This window comes from Botryllus schlosseri, chromosome 2 (genome assembly GCF_051294905.1).
Source record: "Botryllus schlosseri isolate E-star chromosome 2, Bs_hap1, whole genome shotgun sequence".
NCBI lineage: Eukaryota > Metazoa > Chordata > Ascidiacea > Stolidobranchia > Styelidae > Botryllus > Botryllus schlosseri.
The window spans coordinates 14,885,541-14,907,975 of NC_137237.1; the positions used below are offsets into that span (position 1 = coordinate 14,885,541).

At 40.2% G+C, this 22,435-nt stretch overlaps 1 protein-coding gene across 1 annotated transcript; it reads right to left on the reverse strand.

Annotated features, from left to right (window-relative positions):
- Nucleotides 1–584: 584 nt before the first annotated feature.
- LOC145433762 (ATP-dependent translocase ABCB1-like) lies at nucleotides 585–20,824 on the reverse strand. Its single transcript, XM_080310962.1, has 28 exons — nucleotides 20,671–20,824; nucleotides 20,547–20,606; nucleotides 19,149–19,260; nucleotides 17,134–17,333; nucleotides 15,293–15,433; nucleotides 15,122–15,226; nucleotides 14,886–15,057; nucleotides 14,689–14,813; nucleotides 13,979–14,201; nucleotides 13,733–13,915; nucleotides 12,445–12,561; nucleotides 12,029–12,241; nucleotides 9,392–9,572; nucleotides 9,124–9,330; nucleotides 7,773–7,882; nucleotides 7,384–7,474; nucleotides 6,782–6,960; nucleotides 5,297–5,507; nucleotides 4,908–5,057; nucleotides 4,204–4,309; nucleotides 4,000–4,140; nucleotides 2,908–3,064; nucleotides 2,606–2,803; nucleotides 2,432–2,544; nucleotides 1,332–1,425; nucleotides 1,128–1,274; nucleotides 905–1,074; nucleotides 585–841 (listed from the first exon to the last, which is right to left on the reverse strand). The coding sequence occupies exons 2-28, from the start codon at nucleotides 20,588–20,590 to the stop codon at nucleotides 814–816; spliced, it is 3,918 nt and encodes a 1,305-aa protein (XP_080167088.1). The 5' UTR covers nucleotides 20,591–20,606; nucleotides 20,671–20,824; the 3' UTR covers nucleotides 585–813.
- Nucleotides 20,825–22,435: the final 1,611 nt, after the last annotated feature.

Consider the following 22,435-nt stretch of genomic DNA (forward strand, 5'->3'; position numbering starts at 1 on the left):
GCCTTGCTAGTTGCTACAAGTCGGCAGTTACGGAATAAAAATTAAGAATATGGGCTGGTGTAAAGTCGACAAACACCACAAACAAACCCCTGTTTTGTATCAGCCTTTGGACTCGGATAGACACCTACTGGCTGATGGAGTCGGAGTTTGTCAAGATGCTCTGGCCCCGACTACTTGAAAATCGAACCAAAAATGCTGTTGCATATAGACGTCATCAATTTATTCACGTAGGTGGAGGTTTCACTCCTGTTGACTTATGAGGCACTGCGCTCTAAAGAAAAAATTAGGAAACAGTATTTGGCAGCAGCCGCTCTCTTCAGAAAAACACTGTATCACAGCTAAGATTATTCAAACCATCCCACTAACACACGTGCGTGGTCTGTGGTGTCAATGTTATTCGTCATCGCTTTTTAACCCTTTGTCAAATTTCATTACTGTTGCAGTTTTTCGACGCGGCCTCTTACCTTATAGTCCCATTTCTTTAGGTGCTACGTTAAGGGGAAATAATAGATGCCAGTCACTCTCCTTACACATGATATGCAACAACACGGACTCTTAAAACTATAAAATCCTTTCACTCACTATCAGCATCAGAATCATGTTTATTTGCTGAAGCAACATGCCCACATTACAAAAGAATAGGTTGAACAACAGAGCAGAACCAGGCTGTGACGAGGGGATTGGGAGACCGTCAAGTCCGCCCAGTCCAAGTCTTATCCAGCCCATTCAGCAGCAGCACAGTAGCGATTATCAGTACCCATTTGTAATCACATTATCAAACGGAGTTGCAAAAAAGTCCGCGTCGACCCCTCGTCAATGACTGAGCTGGGCGTTGACTAGACTGTAAAAGAAAGATCCCGATTTGCGGTCAATCTACCAAAAAGAAAGTGTAAGCAGAGATCACCTGTAGTACGCTCCGCCCTGTTTGATCAAAGAATCATGGGTGCCCGTCTCCACTATCATACCGTTGTCTACCACTACTATAATATCGGCGTTCCTGACAGTCGAAAGTCGGTGAGCAATCACAATACATGTTCGACCCTTCATGGCGTTATCCAAAGCCTCTTGAACAACCTACAAATACCGGAATGTGTTATTTGTTCCGATGGGATTTCGTATCCACGCACCTTTTCGCTTTCCGTGTCCAACGCAGATGTAGCCTCGTCTAACAGCAACACCTTCGGCTTCCGGAGCAAAGCGCGGGCAATGGCGATCCTCTGCTTCTGACCGCCTGAAAGCTGACTGCCTTTGGTTCCTACTCTCGTATTGTAACCCTGAAACAGGCCCAGCGTCGGACGGCTTCGAGTTTATCATTCTACGTCACGTCATACCTCCGGTAATGAGAGAATGAAATCGTGAATGTTTGATGCCTTCGCCGCCTCTATCACGTCAGCTTCGGAATGGTCTACTCGCACGTCTCCAAATCTAGAAAAAAACTTCTCGTTATTCACGTCTTCTGTGCCAGAGTTTGGCATTAACGAATTACTCAAGTAGGTTTCGCCTACTTCCCCAAATGTTTCGATAACTTCCACTTCTACATCAACAGTTTTGAGGCGAACAACTTACTTTTCAATTTAGAGATTTTCTCAAGTTGAAAGTTGCTACGGGATAGATTCGCATCACTTCTACTATTAGTGAAATGGTCACAAATCTGGCGATGTAAGACCCCGAGTAATGTTGATAAATTAGGGATTTCGAAAATTGCACCTATCCTATGTGATGCCTCAATTGGTTTCTTCAAAACACTTACTCGAATACTTTTAGAACCTTTTATTTTCATACTTCCAGTACTTTTGCAGTACTTACAATTACATGTACTTCTACTTTCATTTCAGTATCATAAATGACTACTTTATCGCCTCTGTTCTATGTGATGGTTAGTCCAAAGAGAAAATTTGTGGGGTACGCGAAATGGGTTTCTAATAAATGCTTGATCTGATACGTTTAGCTAAGTTCAAATGAGATAGGAAATTTGTACATGGATATTTTGACAAATGTACTTGATTAACTGAACACACTTTTACTTTCAGGTATTTCCCGGAGTCAGACGCAGAATTTTACAGATTAGTCTCGTAATCACAGTAACCAATTCCTATTGAGATGGTGAGACTTGCAACTACTGAACAGCCTATGTGCGGCCACCGTTTCTACAACATCATATATATCTGGCACACCTGTCAAATGGGTCGCACAATCATGATTTAGCATATTACTTGATGTGTTCAATAATGAAGTAACTCTATGCACATGCGGAATTACATCCATTTTATGAGTGAATTTGTTGCGGTCACAGAAAGATTTCATACTAGTAGTAGTTCAAAGCAAACTATTTACCTTTACATGAGTTATCTTTGGTTTGCCGAGTGCGTGAGTAGAATATGACCAACTGAACATTTATGGCAATCATACTACAAAAATCAGACATGCTTACAGTATGTTCTCCTTGACTGTAAGGTCAAATAGAAGGGGTTCTTGTGACACAATCCCGAGTTGATGTCTGTGCCAGGACACGTTCAGTTGTTTGATATCTTTCGAGTCTAGCAACTGTATAAAGAGTGCGTTAGCGCTGCACTTTAAACATTGCAGAATACTCTGCAACACTCACCACCGCCCCTGCATCGGGATCGTAGAATCTTTCAATAAGCTGAATGCAGGTGGATTTGCCACAGCCGGACTGGCCCACCAGAGCTAAGGTCTTTCCGGGTAAGGCCGAGAAGTCCAAGCCGCGAAGGACAACAGAATCAGGTCGGGTCGGATAGTTGAACTGCACCGATCTGAAGTCGATCGCTCCTTGACACTTGTGCTGGAATAAGCAAAAGAAGACAATTTACGATAAATTTACAGTATAACGAAGGCGTCACTGTAATTTTAAACTGTCTTTCAGCTTGACGTGGCACTGATACTCACAGGCTTCCTTCCTGCATCACTGTAGGCGTCGATTTTAGATTTCGAATCGAGGAGCGCAAACATGCGCTTGGCGGACATTTTGCCTTCCGCGTAATCGGGAGCGAAGGAGCTATTCTGTCCGACAGCCATCGCGCCGAAAATCACCGCTGACATAATTCTAAATACCAGAGGTAGTCGGTAACAAAGTACTACTTTTTGACAGTACTCAGATAGGATTTGCCTGCTTGCACGACGTACTGAAGTGGTTATGTTTCATTTCTACTCTAAAACTTTTTATGCAAAACTGCTTAAATTTTGGACATTCCGAGGTAGAAGGAGTTTTCAGGTAAGTTTGCATGATGTTTATGAGTGAAATTGTCATAACAAATTGGCAAAATATCTCCTGTACTATGGCTACTGAATATATTTTCGAAATTTCCACCAATTTCCATTGTCACTAGTAATTCATTTTTAGTCGGGAAGATGCACCTCGCAATTTTTATAGTAGGAAAGGAAAGGACGAAGTTTATTTGTGTCCTTGATGTTTTTTGCGGCATATACAACGACTCACGATACACATACACACGATCTGTACATATGCATACCATGAGTGCATGATGTGCATATGCCGCTGGACAAGGAAGTGCAGATATAGCCTTTATGGCTTTCTAAGTAATGCACCACCCCTCCATGCTATCCCAGTAATGCATGAGCGCCAAGCAGGGAAGTCATGGATACCAGTGTTACTAATCAGGTCTTTGGTCTGACCCGGCCGGGGATCGAACCCACCACCTACCGATCAAGAAGCCGGACGCTTCACCATTACGCTATCTTGTCGGTAGCCACTTCAATTCACTAGAAGAATGCGAGCCCTCGGCCAAATCGACTTTTTACAGTGCCCACTTGAGTGCTTTATGCACATTCATTTCCTACTTCAACTTGCAGCAGTCTTGACATAACTTTGAAATCTTTACTTCTACTTGTACAAGAGTGGAAATTCACAATGCCACTTCTACTTGAGTACCAACGGCGACTACTTTGAGCACCTCTCTGTTAAATACACACCGTTGTGTGGAATAACAGAATTTTGCATCATGTCGCCGTCGTCTTTACCTGAACACATTCTCAAAGTCCATCTCTTCGTTTTCCACCAGCACGGCGCCGTATCGAAAAATACCGGCGTAAGCAAAGTAGATGACGCATTGTGAAAATCCGAAGCCGATTCCAGTTATTACCGCTTTCCTGTTTGCAGTCCTACAGAAGTAGTGATGAAAAAATGAAACTGCACGGGCGAGCAGAGGCAACAAAATTCAATACTTTGCCGGAAGAGCCAGGCTTTTTTCATAATTCTGGTAAACTGTCTCTTCTTTCGTCAGTGATGCGACCGTGCGGATATTGTAAGTGGCCTCTGCGACAATTTTTCCTTCAAATTGCACAAACAGAAGCCTTGTAAATTTGGACTTCCTATCCCGTAAATAGTAGGATTAGGGATGTACTTGATACTTACACTCATTGAGTCACATAAGACTGGTCTAGCCACTCTTAATCTCTGTTTCATATACATGACAACAAGTAGACAGTTTTCATACTGTTCATTCAATAAATGCTCTGGGGCATATTATTACACCATTCCGCTCGGATGAGACACCGCAAATTATTGAGCTCACAAGCCCAATCTTAAATTATGTTTCGTCTCGGGCAGTGTTGCAATATCCTACAAATCTGAAAATTGACGGTATACCGCAGCTGCAAGCCCGATCCCATGACCTGACCAAACACGCCTAGAGCAGCGTAGATTTCATTAACAAATATAACAAATACAACACATAGAACTCATGTACCAGGTTTGATGGCAAATATGTCATTCCTTGAAAGTGAATCTCAAATCACTGTGTGTTTGCAATGCAACAATTTTTAGCTTATGATGACAGGAAAAATCTACCAAACTTCAACTCTTGTGATTTAATCGTGGAAAGGAAATGGGCATGGGCAGATGGTGCAATTTTAGCAAAATATCATACCCGATTCTTCGAAAGCTTCCTTTTCCCGTTCCGCTTCTCCCACCAGCAGGTTCATTTCGAGAAAACCACCGAGAATTAGAAATGGAATGAAAGAGGAGGCGACGAGGGTGAGTTTCCAGCCGTAAATGAAGCCGATCGCAAGTGCGACAGCTGCAAATGTAAATTCACGGAAAAATGACGCAAAAATTGTAAATTTACCAATTACCCATAAGCAATGACATGGACTACCGTAGGTATCAATACACATTATTCAGTGACCGGAAAAATCGAAATAACTATAAGAAATCAGCACAACGATATCGTAGTTGCACCCGCCTATTTCCTTTTCACTGATAGCGATATGACGCAAAATAATTATATCAAACGGTAAATCCGTCTTCCCAACTAACCGAGTGAAGAGAAGTTCTTCATCACAGTCCCGAGACGCGCTCCCGTACAGGCTTGAACTCGCGATGCATCGGTGGCAAGCCTTGTAGTCAACGCCCCGGTGCTGTTCTTATGATTATCAAAATACTCAATATCTTGACGTAAAATCGACTCAAACGCCATTTGCCGCAATCTAGTAGTGAGTTTCATACCGGAATATGAGAATAAGAAACCCTGAAAGGAAATCAAAGGAGACGTGAGACGATAAATACAGGTGAATTATGAAATAATTCGGGTAAAAGTCTAGGGTATGAATGGACAGGGCCGCTAAGTTGTAAAGATGCATTCAAACGTTGAAGTGATTTAAACTAATTCAGAACAAGACCACAGCAAAATTTGAATCGTTATTTCGAACAAGTAAATTCACCAATACCACATCAAATTTTCAAGTTGGCATTATAATTGATGTGATTGAGCAGATTAATTGAAGATTTTGAATTCTGATAGTTTTGCATAAAACAAGACACTTGGAGTTTTGGACTAAGACCCTCACACTATAATGGAGAGGCTTGTCAAATTGTAAAGGACAGAATTAGAATTCATGATCAGAAAGTGACATAAAGATCTCATGCTTCAGTGAATTCAAAGCTTAAATATGCCGCAAAATTGAACAGCTCTGCTTGTAACTTGAATAGCTGGAAAAGAAACTCAAGATCAGTGATTCCCAACCACGGCTCTCAGAAAGGCATGCGGTGCCATGTAGCCTTTTTGCGGATCTGATTGACCTCTGAATACACCACAAAAATATAATAGAAGACAGTTGTTGTTTGTTTATATGAATAGTTATACAGGTAGTCCATTTCTGTATATGAATGCTAAAATGAGGGATATTAGTTTTGCCTACGCTTCTGAAAACCGGGAAAGAGAATTCTGGCAGACTAGCGTCAAACGCATGGATGAATACCCATCAGACAAGGATATATTGAGTTCTGCTGGTCATATACCTGCTATATAGCGTCTCTGTGAAGATTAAATTTCGACTCAATTTTACTAACATCAAAATAACGACTCATAGACAAGTATAAATTGCAACAAGTCCAATCTTGCTCAGCGTATAATCCCACGCAAACTTGCGCATCAAGTGCTGGAATGTATGAAGAGCTATCACATAACGGCATAATAGTACGTTGTAGTAATGATATGGATTTTCAGTTTATTTCTATGCATAGGACTCAACAATCTGGTATAGCAATGCTAATATAATCGATATAGAATCTATAGTAGTCTATCTGCATGCTTTAGAATTAGCGGGATGGTGACATCCGGAGGTAGGTTATGTTGCCATTAAAGTTTCGTTATAAGTACTCTAGCGTTTTCTTGCGGCTCCATACGTACTCTGCAATTTGAAATGCGGCTCCGACATCCAAAAATGTTGGGAACCACTGCTCAAGATGGTCGCAAAATTGACAAGAACCTCGAAGAAGACATCAAGTAAGCGATGGCATTACCTCAACTGTCCAACCAATGAATGCAAAGACACCGAGTCCCACAAACATGAGCGTGAAAACGAGAGTCGAGTGCAATTTCTCATCGACGTTGGCGATGGTAAACACCGTCAACACTTCAGGAAATATGATAGCATTCAAGGAATCCACAGATCCAGCCATCAGAGCGAATAGACAGCCAACTGAAAAAAACAACATGCCGTTAGATAGCCAAGCAACTATGCAAAAAAGAACATGAAGTGAAAAATAAAAATGTAACAGCAACATAAGTTTACCTGGGCCTATACAAACTTCTGTTACCGTATTCCAAACGAAATCTCATCTCAATGCTCAAGATATGAAATCTGCATCTCAGTGGTTATGCAAATGTTGTGTCACATCAAATCGATGCTCATATCCGTAATTATTATCTTAATTTCCGCACAATACTTTCAAACATTACTAAATCAGCTATAAAACGATAAAGTAAAATTGCTTTGGTTTGTAAGATCTTCTTAAAAAGAAGTTTTCTAAATTGCTATATGACTGCAAGAAGAACGATTGAATAAATGTAGGAGCTTACACTATGCGCTCGATAATGAAAATATAGCCTACACATTTCTTACGTAACATGTAGCCCCATTCTGGCTTGTTCAGTATCAACATTCTCTTGAAAGGCGCGTCAGGCAAATCTTCCTCTTCTTCATCTTCCAATTCCTAATATACGCTAAGAATTAGTTGGAGGGGTAGGTAGGATGGAGAATAGCAGCAGTGATCTTGATAGCAGTATTTAAGTACCACTATTTAACCAATAACTACGGAAAACATGAAAAAAACAGCTACAACGGTGCATTTTTCACGTTTATAGGTAAAATGGAATCATGTTGAGCCAAGCTTTGTTAAAAAAAAACTTCAATTTTCAACAATTGGTAAATATGATGCATTCAACTTGACCGTAGAGCTCGAATAAAGGTAATTCGCCAAAACCTTTTCGATACAAATAACAAAATACCACCTCTGTCTCATGTTCCTGATGCGATACGTTGGAAGACATTGATGACAGATGACGTCGAGGTTTCCGAACCGACTTGGCAACTGCAGAGGAAGTCGGCTCCAGGAATTCAGCTGCAACGGTTTAATGAATTTCAACATAATGGAATCTGTTTCACGAAGGAATCTAACAACATCTGAATTTTGTAACATTAACCGACGTTAATAGCCTGTCAATGGCTGACAAGTGACAGCCTATAATTGGTCAATCAACTTTGATGGATCGGCAATAATTAGGGTTACAGACAGATTTGGACAAAGTAGTCATCGTTTGCACTCCAGTAAAAGTAGAAATTACATCATAAACTTCAACTTAAGTACAAGTAGAAATAGTGATATCCGAGAAAATTCAGGTCTAGATTTTGGAGTAGTTAAAAATCATAACGCCAGGACTAAGTACTGCAACAAGCAAAACCTACCCAATTACTATGAGAAAGTACGTCGTTATTGACGACCTATGGCCAATGATATTATAACACTCAATACCAGAATTAAAGTGATGATAAGGTATAATGGTGAAAAAAGCATCATCATTGTGTTTGTCATCAAACTCAAAGGTGCTTGAAGAGTAATTACCAGGGAGATTATTTTTGACATGTCAAGAAGGCAAAATTTCGTCAAAGCTTTAGTGTTGAGTCAAAAAATTGACAAAGTTATCCACAAACTCAAAATTATTTTGCACGCTGCATTACGTTAGTGTCATACAGGTTGAATTTATCGTTTGACATTTTACACGTTGTAGCCTACTTTGTACGTCTACCGTTGTAGATGATCATTGTCTACTCATTGTGAATCATAAACCATGGAATAAATCACATAAGAAGACATGGCGTGATGATCAACACACCTAAAAACAGGTGAAATTTTTAGTAGGTCTGACGATTTTCCAAGATCAGGCCAATGTCTCAAATCTGAATCTGAAACTTGACTATGTGGTGGACATTTATTCTTGTAGAACAGTGGTTCTCAATGTATGGGTGGTATGCGAGATTTAAACAAAACTCAATATACACTGAACTTCAATGCTGTCAACAATCAACTGCTGCTATAGAACGTTTTTTCTCTATTCCTGCCAAGCCACTTCATAAGGACAGACAATTCCAGCCAGAAATGTAGAAAAGTACTACAATTCTAACATTATGTCAAACGATGCCTAATTTAAATACGTGCGGGCAAAACTTTGCCAAAATTGAGTTTTTTTTATGTCAAACAATGTTAAATTTTTAGGGCAAAATCTTCTGTTTTAGGTCAAAAAATAACCGCCGTAGCAATTACCTAAGAAATCAATCATACTATCAGCAAATATTTCAAGCTACCTTCACCGTCTTCAGGTAACGTCGTCATTTCGCTACTGTCGGCATTCACAGTCTGCATGTTGACAAGGTTCGCATAAACGCCATTCGTCACTCTCATCAGTTCAGCGTGCGTACCTTCTTCCATAACACGGCCTTCGTTAAAAGCGACGATCTTATCGGCATTTCGTATCGTCGATAGACGATGTGCGACAATAATTGTGGTGCGTCCTGTCAAATGGTCCAGTCTTGTTCAATCTTTTCTGGATTCGGATTAAGTTTGAATTCTTACCCGCGGCTGCTTTGTCTAGAGCCGACTGCACGATCGCTTCGCTTTCCGTGTCGAGAGCGGAAGTAGCTTCGTCCAAGAGCATGATTTTCGGGTCTCGAACAATGGCGCGGGCGATCGCGATTCTCTGTTTTTGACCGCCACTCAATTGTCCACCGCTCTCCCCGACGACAGTCTCAAATTTCTGGATACAACAGAACAAAGGAAGACTTATATTAACGTTATGAACTTTCAAAACGGGACCTTCCACAATTAAATGTTCAGCCAGCCATGCCGATAACATTGGTGGTCAAAGTAGTCAGCGTCGCTACTCGCGTTGGGATCCCGGGAAATCCCGATCCCGGGATTAATCCGAATGAAATTTGTATACAGCATCTAGCAAGGCTTACGCAGCGCCATCTCTCTTATTGTTGTGATAAAGCAGTGTCACAAACTCGGCTATGTCTAAAACAGTGGTCTCAAACACGCGGCCCGCTTCGGGAATATCCGTTTTCTTATTTCGGATTTGAGAACTTAACATTCCCTCTAAAACCACTCCAAAAACCTGAATTCTATGACATGTCAAATGCCCACTTGCTGCGAAATTATAACGCGACAGCTTTTACGATGACATGATGGATTTGTCTTCTCGCATGGTGTCTGACTGTCTATAACTCATTATATCTCCAAATTATGCCAAGCACAACTATATTTTTAATAAAATATTTAAAAATATGACTTTTTCGTGAATATTACAATAGTGAATCACCTTTTGACAATGTGTGTGGAATGCCAGTCTGCAAGGTCCGTTAAATAAGACCTACTTCGAAATACATATTATATCCCTATTTCAGGGGTGGCCAACCTGCAGCCGTAGAAGGAAATTTGTGCAACCGTGGACACGTAATTCATTTAGTATCTGTTAGCGGGCGTCGACATCCAATTTGCGAATTTACGAATGGACTCCCGATTTCTTGATAGATTTTAATAAATCTTGAAATTTTCTTTGCGTCATGGGAGATTCAATGTGACTTCATTTTCGATTTTAATATAGTAAGGCCCTTTGCAATTAGAGCCCCACATTACAAATTCGAACAGCAGAAGGAAATGATGCGCCCCATATAGGAATACAAACTTGGAATCGTGCTCTCCTCTCTATACCGCCAATCCTGATGGGAGGTCAAGAAATAACAGCATGTAACAAAGTGACTATTAGGAAATGGCCCACCCGAAGATGCATCATCATTTATATCTTGCCCTAAAATTTTGAAAACACCATCCATCCATCAACTCTACCGGTGAATCTGATCACACGGGCTGAGGAAGGATAAATGTTTGATAGTAATATGTAAAACTACCAATATTAATCATGAAATTCACTAGTAAATGTAAAAAATTTTCTCGCTTCTCGCGACAATGCACAGACCCATAACATGAACAGTGACCACTCGCATTTCGGTGCGTACAACCAGCCTATATGTTCAAATAGATATGTCAGGATCTCACCAGAAATGAACATAGACATCCTAATATGGGTATTAGCTGTCCAGCTAGTTCATTACGACTATGCCCTGGAATGCAGTCGTAGGCTCCCTATTTGATGCTATGTGGCCCGCCGCGCCATCAGAAACTACGAACTTTGACCCCTGGTCTAAACGATGATAGTCTTGATGCTCTGATGTTTTTGCGTCAATAAAAATGTTGTTTGTGTAGCTTGTATGTGTATTTTACTACTTTTCTAATCCCGGGGAATCCCGATCCCGGGATTTCAAATTTGATCCCGAAGTCCCAACCCTAGTTGCTACTCAAGTAGAATTGACGCTGTAAATTTCTACTCCGTTACAAGTAGAATTAGCAATTTCTAAATCAGGTCAAAACTAAGTAATACTTCAAGAGAAAGTAGAAAAGGTCGTCGAGGGGCCGAATACTTTCAGCCGTTAATCGGAGGTGGCCGATTTCAAAATAGCAACATGTGTCTTCATCACTAATACAAACTGACTACTGAAACTACAAATAAGTAGAATCTTCGAAATTATATTCATTTATCGCGATAAAGGGGCTATGTTACATTTACTCATAAAAAGGATGCAAGCTCATCAAAAAACTACTGTCTACTTTTCAAAATCCGAACGGTAAGAGTAGGTAGCTTTGACGAAAAACTGTTCAAGTAGAAGTGGGAGTAGTCTAGAAACAGAACCACTTTCATAAGTAGTGACAAGATCGGGCCGATATCGAATATCGACATAAATAGTAATTGCAGAATATTGGTTGATATTGTTAAATATATTAGCTTCTACGAAAAATGTCTTAGTGAACATATGTATTGGAAGTGCATTGTGAAGATGGATTCAAACAGATTAAAATAGATAATGGATATCCACAACATATCAATGCTTATTTAAGCGATATATCATCAGGATAAACAGGAGTCTTGATCCTTGAATATGACACTCCCAGCTGATGTGATCTGTTATATTCTGATATATCACTTCCCTTCTGGTCTTTTACAACCTTTTAATCCACAAAGCCATGGAAAAGTATTAAAACAATATTAGAATTGCATTTGTTGAAAAGCAGCCATACAAAGATAGTCATTGACATTGACACCAAAACTTGAACCGAGATCAATATTTCGTGTGTCCGTGCATCTTTAATACTGACCTGCGGCAGGTCGCAAATGAAATCGTAGGCATTCGCCTGCTTGGCAGCCTTCACGATATCCGATTGTTTTACACCATCTCTTCCCCATTTGATATTTTCGGCAATAGTCATATTGAAAAGTACAGGTTCTTGGGCAACAACGCCGATATTATCACGGAGCCACTTTACATTCAGTGTGTCTACATTCAATCCATCAATCTCCACCGAGCCGGACTGTAATAGAGATGTTTGATTGCGTAAAGGCCATGATATTTGAACGGTGCACCGTTGAAAAGAAAGAAAACAGTGTTTGCGTTAACAAAATAATGAGTCAATAGTCATGTACATCGGATAATGAAATGACTCAGCATCCTTTTCAAACTCAGCATTCATCACAGTCAGGGTAGTATAATGAAGAATACCGTGTCGCATATCACCTGAATATCATAGAATCTTTGAATTAAGCTGATGCATGTGCTTTTACCACATCCGCTCTGACCAACTAGGGCTACCGTTTCACCTTTTTCGACGGTAAACGTGACGTCTTTGAGTATCTAAAATTAAATCGTGACAAGGTAAGTGACAAGAAGACAAATTTCTTCAAAAAGGTACAAATCCATAAAACATTCATGGGCTACAGCCAAGCAGATTCCGGCCGAAATATTTGAATTTAGCATATTGGTTAAGATAAAATGTTTCGCCACATGATATGTTTATAGAGACCGATATACAGCATTGTTTCGTTGTTGTACAAATGTACCAGGGCTGTGGAGTCGGAATCTCGAGTCAGGCCACTTAGGAGTTGAAGCCAGAGATGCACTTTACAACTCGGCGAGTTGGCAGTTGGAGTCAAAATTTCAAATTTCAATCTTGCGGGGTCGCAATTTTTTTTTAAAAGCAGAGCTCTGAGCAGGGTTGTAATGACTTGATTCATGACTCGACTCGAGTCATGATTTTTTTGTGAGTCGACTTGACTCGAGTCATCTTTCAAATACGTAAATTGACTCGACTCGAGTCAATGTTTGTATTGACTCGACTTGTACTCGAGTCATTGTGCATGACTCGAACCAAGTCATATGACTCGAGACTGGGACGGCCAAGACAGACATTTCATTGTAACTTCGAAGAATAGTAAAGTCACCACATTTTTGGTATTTCGTCTATCAGTCCTGATACTTGGAAAATGAGGTAAGAAAATGTTAGGACTGAGGAAAATTACGATATTATGAAGGCGAGCCATTCTATATCATTCGAGGAGAATTATAAAAAGTGGGTTGAACTGGATTGAACTCAAAACTGAACAGTGAACACAATGACTTGGACTCGAACTTGAGTCACAATACTATGACTCAGACTCGACCCTCTACTCACTGACTCGGACTTGACTCGGTGGTGAATTGAAAATGACTCGACTTGACTTGAGTCAAAACGAAGGGTGAGATTGACATGTGACTTGGAACCTTGTGACTTGGTTACAACCCTGGCTTTGAGTCAGAGTTGCGCTCTGGAATCTTGCGATAGTCGAGAGTCGAGTCGCATGGAAATTTATGCAAACCTCCAGCCCTTTTGGTAACAGGCATAGGCTATATACATATACCGGTACTCCGGTACATTAGTAAACATTAGTAAATATCTACAAAATTATATTAAATAGTGTTTGTTCGATAGCATAATGGAAAAATACGCCGATGAAAATATCATATTGGTATTGCTTGTCCTCATCACCTGAACTGTATTTCTCGAAGGATAACTGAAGTTGACATTTCTGAATGAAATTTCTCCATCGCTTGACTGAGGTTTGAGTCCCGTGTCCGAGAATACATCTATCGCAGGTTCCCTGTCGATCACAGTGAATATCTTTTGTGCTGCTGCCTTTGCAGCAGAAAAGTACTCCATGTTGCCACCGGCCTGTGATAAATGATTCTCGTGGTGATGTTTGCCGCTCCTTATTAAACCGCAATTTCAGCTTACCGTTCCCAGAGCAAAGGCTGCTATTAGAACATTGTAGAAGACGACCATCATATCTCCGGGTGTTAATTGGTCATCGGACTTCTTTACAACCAAATGCACGCCATACCAGAAAGTGACGGCGTAACTCCCAAACATGGCGAGATAGAGCAGACCAATACTTGCCCCCGTCAAAGTTCCTCGTTTTATGCCCAGAACTCTTGCCTTTTTTAACATTGATGAGTACCTGAAAACAGTTGGGTCATTTCTACTGATTTGACAATAAAGAGGACAAAAATACTGATCAGGAGTATCCAATGTTATATAATTATTCATTTTCTGATAACTAATTGCTAATTGCCATACAAACCAACATTAGGACACTGATAGAACTTGAAATAAGACTAAAAGCTTACAGTGAGTTATGTATAACGGCAGACAAATTTTGCTAGTGACCAGTTTTGTTGTGGATTCAGAAGACGATATGGGTTACTATGATTTAATTCGGGTGAAAATTGCCTGATACAACGGATTTTAAACATCTGTTACATGATCAAAAAGCTTCGACATCATTTTTCAAGACATTGCGATGCAGTCCCAATTTTGGCCAAGATTTGAAAAGTGATGTTTCATTAACAAAAACTATTGAATGATTCACCATTTTAATGTCAATATCATTTTGAAAACCTGTGCAAGCAACGTCAGCCATCATATATACCAAGATATTACTCTACTTTTCAAAACGATTGTCTTGAATTCCAAAAGCCACAACAGTCCGTATCGCCGATATGGTCTCTTCAGCGATCGATCCAGCGGATGCATATGCGTCGAGTTCTTTTTGCGTATATGAAGCTGACAACTGTAAATTTAACCAACTGTAAATTCATCGTTACAATTGCAGAATCTTAATAGGTCCGCGAGGTTTACATACGGCAAAGAAAAATCCAGAGCCGAAAATTGTTAGTGGAGTGACGGCTAACGACACCAGCGTTAGTTTCCAAGAGTGCATAAACGCTAGCGTGAGCCCAACGGCGATCAAAACAAATTGCTGAAGCGTCACGGGCACTTTGTCAGCCATGCCATCATAGACCTTCTTGATATCGCTGCAAGTATATCACCAGGTAGAATCCGCCGTGTACTAGCCATACTCCGTAAGTCAACACTTACTCGGAAAGCCGCGAGTTTATCTCTCCCGGAGGGTTCAAATCGTGATATCCGATGTCCTGCCGTAGAACTGCCCTGACATATTTCACCCGGATTTGATTGGTTTGCCTGAAAATACAAATGGGAACATTCATCGAATTGGAAATGAAATGATGACAGATTTCAATGAGATACCGTGAAGCTTGCAGGCAGAAGGTTCCAGTTTGAAGCGTTGCAAAAACTAGCACTCCTGTAGCAATGTAGACCAAGTAGTAGATATAAGGGAGAGTATTTTCTCCTAAATTTCTTGCAGATTCCGAGGCATTAGCAAATTCCCTGTGGACAAGAGGATGGATTGACATCTGAAGACTGGTGCGGTGACTGTTGTTAAAAAGATGTGCAATGAAGCATGGTATACTGGATAGAATACAACTTGATGGGAGTTTGCGGTTTCAGCGCTGTTAGAAACTCTATCGCCAATTATCACAGACCTTTTCCAGCAATTTTACTTCCTGTTAATGACAGTTACCACTGTATCACATCTTTCTTTTACAAGCTCATAAAGCGAGTGTAATTTGAAATTGGAAGACTAAAAATTGACAAAATGATTCGAGACATATATAGGCGAATATATCCCGATGACATTTGACGATGTAGTAATGGCGTTTTGTGAGAATGCATTCCTGCATTGTTTTCAGTTGAAGTATAATAATATCCAATCGGGAATTTCATGATGCCTCGTGTTTGCTGTAAGAAATATTGATAATAACTGATTGGTGGTGGATACTCTCATATCTGTGTGTATACACGTTGTTCTAAAATTATCTACACGGTAAACAACATTCAGTGCAGTCTTCTTGTATGTGTCTATGGTGTGTGGCTATCATGATACGTCATTTCGATACGTGAAATCCCGGTTGGTTGAGATAGAACACACAGCAACATAGCCCTCGGCATGTAATTGAAATTGCCGTTTTTATCCTAAACCGTCCCATTCATCACTCCTCGCAACATGTGTATGTTTTGATAGTTTGTTTTAGATATAATAAAATCCTGCTACTATCAGTGGCTGTTGTTACTTAATGATATACAGCGAAACGCCTCACTGCCGGACACGCGGTGACAAGTCACTAAGGAAGTCACACAAGACGCGATCAGTAATGGTATAACTTGCGGTTCGCCAAAACTTTGCCAAGCATTCTCACATATCAAAGAAGTGTGAGCACGATGATAATCACACAATAATATGAGCATGGGCACTGTACGAGAGCTAGCATATTGAACAATAATGACTGTTTCTTGAGTTCAAAAGTGGTGAGTGATAAGGTACGGTACTTCTACTTTTTGGAGTACTCAAGCAGGTTTTGTCTGTCTACTTGGTGGTGCTATTTTCACACTACTTCCACATCCACCTCAGCAGTTTTTGAGGCCAATTAGGATTTTGTTCAGGTTAAAAACAGCATTTGGACAGACCTGAATCACTTTTATGGTTGAAATCCGCATGATAACCTTGTGACAAAAGCAATGTATCACAGTAATAGTATTTGAATATATATTTGAAAACTACAAGAATTTGTGGCACCGTCAGTCATTCTGTATTAATCACGAAGATGATTCTTGCAATATTGACAGTTATCGCTGTCCATTGACGAATAATAATGACCTGTCATCATAATCTACTTGAAATAATTTGTGAAACTTGAGTATTCTTCTGCCCGACATTTTGTATTTCAATTCAAAGTAGTTTTGGTACGTATTGAAGATTGCTGCATTTACTTGTAATTGAGTAAAGACATTTACAAAATTACTTCGACTAGCATGATCAACCCTGACCAACTCCCCGATATACTTATGCATGTAAATGCAATGATGAATTGGCATAATTCACAGAAATTAGCAGCGTATCAGTGGACAGCGGACACCTCAGGTGCAAGCAGTGCTTGGCAAATATTGATTGAGCTGCATTCTTTTGGCAAAAATTATTATTGGAGTGCCAGCAGCCTGTGGTTTAAGTAGAAAGACGTCTCGATACTCACTCTTCTGTACCATTAAACAGCCCGTCATTGACACAGGTAGTGTAATTGAAATTACATTCCTTGAATATCCCAAAAGTGGTGAAAGCATCGGTAAGCTTTCCAAAAAACAAGAACATCACAGGCAGTCCAGCACCGTGTGCTGTAGCTGATACAACTCCAATTAGCAGCAGCAGAATATCCGCACAAGTAGCGTATCGGAACTGAATATAATAGAATAGTGTATAATAATATGATACATCTTCAGAACAAAACGACAAGAGTTGAAATTCACACTCTGGGTAATCACTAGCTAAAATCATAAATATTCCTTATACAATTAAATAGTATATTCATATTGAAATGAACCCGAATATTTTCGGCTGACACTCGTCAGGGGTAATCGTCAGCAACTAGTAGAGAATTGGAAAGAACATTGTATATCAACAATCGTATCACAAAATATGACGTCACCAGCATGAAATTTCGAATGAGAGAGCGTTCAATGTACTATTTTTAGGTGATACACGAACTCCTTTTGTTGACAGAGTTTTGGTTGGTGTATTTTGATAAAAGTTGATTCCAAGGCACACAAATGGGGTCTTTGCGATCCCGTCGGTCTGATGGCGCTGTATGTTTCTGCCGTTAGGACACCGTTTTTCTTCAATGTCAGCAAACGGTTGGTCAGTCGTCTTTCAATTTTAGGTGTATTATCAAATTCCGAAACCGAACCAAGCGAGATAAATTTGGTTTTGTCATGCAATATTGATTCCATTTTCGAAATGTAGTCAGCTTTGTTCAGAATGACAACACCGGATCCTTTGTCTGGTTTGGTGATGTGAATTTCAGGGTTGGATCGCAATGCTTTGATGGCTAGGAAACACTCTTTGTTCATCAGGAAGTCCGCCTTGTCGACCGGGCATCCACAATACGAATGCGCCAAATCTGATAACCGAGCTTTGAGAGCAGGTATACCCTCGTCTGATTTAGGTTCGTGGTGTTTTAATTGGCCGAGGAGAACTTCAAATTCCGCAAATACCTCCTCATTCTTGACAGTGGTAGGCGGCAGGCAAAAATTGAGCCCATGGGATAAAACAAATTCTTCAGTCGGGCTTAGCTTATGATCTGATAAGTTGAGTATATTCTTCTTGCTTGGACTTGCATTGCTACCGAATCGCTGGCTAACTAAGCGGTTAATGCCACGTTCGTTCCTTGTTGTATTCTGCTTTTCTTTGATAGTATCTATCGATGCCAAATAACGGCAGAAGCGAAATAAGTCGAAAAACGACAGGATTGAACGTACTTCCTTCTGCAGCGATCGACAAACACGGCGGAGAGTAGTAACCAACTTCTCATTCTTCCCAATCTCGTCATATAAAAACGCTTGTTCCATTCTAGGATTGTGGATGCCCGGTCGACAAGGCGGAATTCCTGATGAACAAAGAGTGTTTCCTAGCCATCAAAGCATTGCGATCCAACCCTGAAATTCACATCACCAAACCAGACAAAGGATCCGGTGTTGTCATTCTGAACAAAGCTGACTACATTTCGAAAATGGAATCAATATTGCATGACAAAACCAAATTTATCTCGCTTGGTTCGGTTTCGGAATTTGATAATACACCTAAAATTGAAAGACGACTGACCAACCGTTTGCTGACATTGAAGAAAAACGGTGTCCTAACGGCAGAAACATACAGCGCCATCAGACCGACGGGATCGCAAAGACCCCATTTGTGTGCCTTGGAATCAACTTTTATCAAAATACACCAACCAAAACTCTGTCAACAAAAGGAGTTCGTGTATCACCTAAAAATAGTACATTGAACGCTCTCTCATTCGAAATTTCATGCTGGTGACGTCATATTTTGTGATACGATTGTTGATATACAATGTTCTTTCCAATTCTCTACTAGTTGCTGACGATTACCCCTGACGAGTGTCAGCCGAAAATATTCGGGTTCATTTCAATATGAATATACTATTTAATTGTATATTGAAGTTCTGTACCTCCAAGAAGCTCTTCAAATATTCCTTACCAGACGATAATACGGCACAGACTTCACAGGTTCATCAGACTTTGAAGAAGACTGCTCTTCATCACATCCGTTGTCAGGTTGTTTTACCCGAACATCAAATGAGTCATCCAAACTGCAAACATAATTGCGAAACTTACTTGTTCTGATTATTATACAGGAGAGTGTCCCATCTCCATAAATTATCATTAATTAGTAAATTTTTTCACCAGTCACAGACTCAACACTATTGCTTGCTCTATGGTGACAAAGTAAACTGTAAAGCGGCATGCCGGTGGGAATTATAAAAAAATATCATACATTATATACATTTTATATTTTGCAAACGAGTATTTTTCCACTTAAATTTCAGATTTGGAGGCTTTCAGCTACATAGACATTAGTGACATTGCAAACATTTGATTGCATTTTTTTATCCATGTTTCTTAATTTACAGATTCTCAGTACTAAGATGGATTGACCTTGACACAATGATAGGAAAATTTGAAAGCATGTGCACTTTCAGGAATGACATGGGAAAGAACATATTTCTCGAAGTTATGGAGATGGATCTACGCGACAATTTCATAAACTCCATATGCCTGCCAAAATAATGTTATAATTGTGACACGATTGTTGATATACAATGCATTTTTCCATTTCCCTACTAATTGCTGGCGATTACCTGTGACGAGTGCCAGCCGAAAATATACGGGATCATTACAATATGAATATACTACACAATTGTATATTAAAGTTTTGTTTCGCGAACAATCTCTTCATTATATAAGGGGGAATATCCATATTCAATACATTATTTAGGACTTCATTATAACTGCGACATCCGGCCAATGTTCCGCATGACCACCAGCAATCAGTGTTGCACATGAGCAAGTGAAAACTGATGGTGCGTCACGTCATGATAAAGTAAGTTGCCTATTAAACTTGGTATATGCACGTCATAGATTCAAGCATTAATCAAATTGATGTGTTCTACAATTTAGGTCAAATACAGATACATGCTCATCTTTTCAATACACGCACTAGTGACGAGCAAGATTAGAATGCATATCGAAGTTTGACATATCAAAATTCAAAGCATCATTGTAGAGCCTACTTTTAAAGTAATTTCATAAAATTACATCTATAAAATCAAAAATGCCTTCATTTGTTTTGTATAAAGGAAGCTGCTTCAAGTGTTAATCCAAATTTTGAAGATAGGCGTCAATACGAGTATATGCTAAATTTGGTGTTGGATTCAATCCAAGAGTGTTCCGTACATTTACTTAGTTTACAAAAACAAATGCATGACTGGAGAGGACTTTCGAAATACATTAATAAAAATGCATCTAAAAATTCGAAAATGCAGTTGTTGCTGAAAGACCACTCGATGATAACGTAAGGTTATTCAAATAAACTTACTAATCGCCTTCATCTTCGTTCAATAGTAGTTGGCGGGTCTCCATATTTTCTTCTGTAATTCTGTCAAAGCATCAAGAACTGGCAAATTGGTCGGACACTAACACATAGCAGTAGCCGCAATTACTTGGTTGAAATTCTATTCCCGGTTTCAAATTGGTTACTCGGCAGCTCTACGTGAAATTGAACTTTAGCGCGCAGCACGCTTCGCAATGCCGCCGGTATAGTTTGCGATGAAGTGGTGCAATCGTATGTGCATTGCGCAACACCAGACTATTTGTTTACAACTCTAAATCCAGTTTTGAGGTGCATCTAAAACAGTGGTGGCGGTCGGCTTGCTTTTGTATCAAAAGCAGCGGTTCTATTGTTTTATCCGCTCAAGACATACAATGTACAATGCAGTACACAATAAACAATACGATATAATCTACATATAGGCCGGAGTGGAATTGGTGGCAAACGTCACACGCGACTTTAATTATTCTATGCAGTGGTGGCCTTTGGGGTGGGCGAGGTGGGCGGTCGCACGGGCCCCCCCTAGTCGAAGGGGCCCCCTCTTTGGTTTTAGCGCTTTTTTCAATGGTTGTAGTGAATAGACGTAGAAATCCTTGTACCAATCAAGAAGATGATTCCGTTCAGATGAGTGAATCTTCAAATCTCCGCATTTGTTATTAAAGTCCTGTATCACGACAATAATGAAGTCTCTGCATGGCTATTAAGTTGATAGGCGAAAGGGGGATCTGGGGAGCGGATCCTCCCCCAGAAGCGGTGATTACATACTTATAGCCCCCCCCCCCCCCGGAAGTCTCGCCCAGGGCCCACCCAATCGTAGTGCCACCACTGATTCTATGGAAGAAACCCTTCCGTCACGCGCAACTTATTGACGAAAACAACCACTGATTCCAGTCTGGCATATAGGAAGATGCTGAGACGACCAAGTGTGGTCTCACCTTACCAGAGGCGGTCAGTATCGAAGTACTTCTACTTTTCGAAGTACCTCAAGTATAGGGTTACCATATTTTGGAATCAGTAAAGGAGGACACTTTTATCAATTCAGAATTGTTAATTGATCAAGACAGAAAACAGCTGATTTCGCTATTTTTCTGTAAAATTGGGTGAGTTGACTAAAAAAGGTCGTTACCTCTCGATCGAACCACGAATTTTCCGCTCAAACGTCCACCTTGGCTATTTGGCGTCATTTATGCCCATTTTCACTCGAATCTGTCCATTATCCTCGCTGTGAAAGGAAAGGAAAAGACGTAGTTTATTTTTGTCCTTGATGTTTTTGCGGCATATAGGCTACAACAACTCATGATACACATACACACGATCTGTGCATATGCATACCATGATGTGCATATGCCGCTGGACAAGGAAGTGCAGATATAGCCTTTACGGCTTTCCAAGTCATGCACCACCCCTCCATGCTATCCCAGTAATGCATGAGCGCCAAGCAGGGAAGTCATGGATACCAGTGTTACTAATCAGGTCTTTGGTCTGACCCGGCCGGGGATCGAACCCACGACCTACCGATCAAGAAGCCGGACGCTTCACCATTACGCTATCTTGTCGGAAAGCTGTAAAGGAGGACGAATTGCCAAAAAGGATGACTTTTAGGTTTTAGGACATTTCCAAAAACCTGAAAAAGGAGGACGTATGGTAATTAGATTTTGTCAACACGCAGGACGTCAAGTGGTTATGATTTTGGACTACTTCTACTTCTACTTGACAATTTTCAGTTTTTTAAGCAAAATTAGTCCTAGCATATTTGAACTTTTGTAATAATAATCCTATTTCAAATGTTCAAATTCATATTTCATAATTTCCTCCCGGACGCAGTTTAAAGAGTGATATTCCGGACATGTCCGGGAAATTCCGGACGTATGGCAACC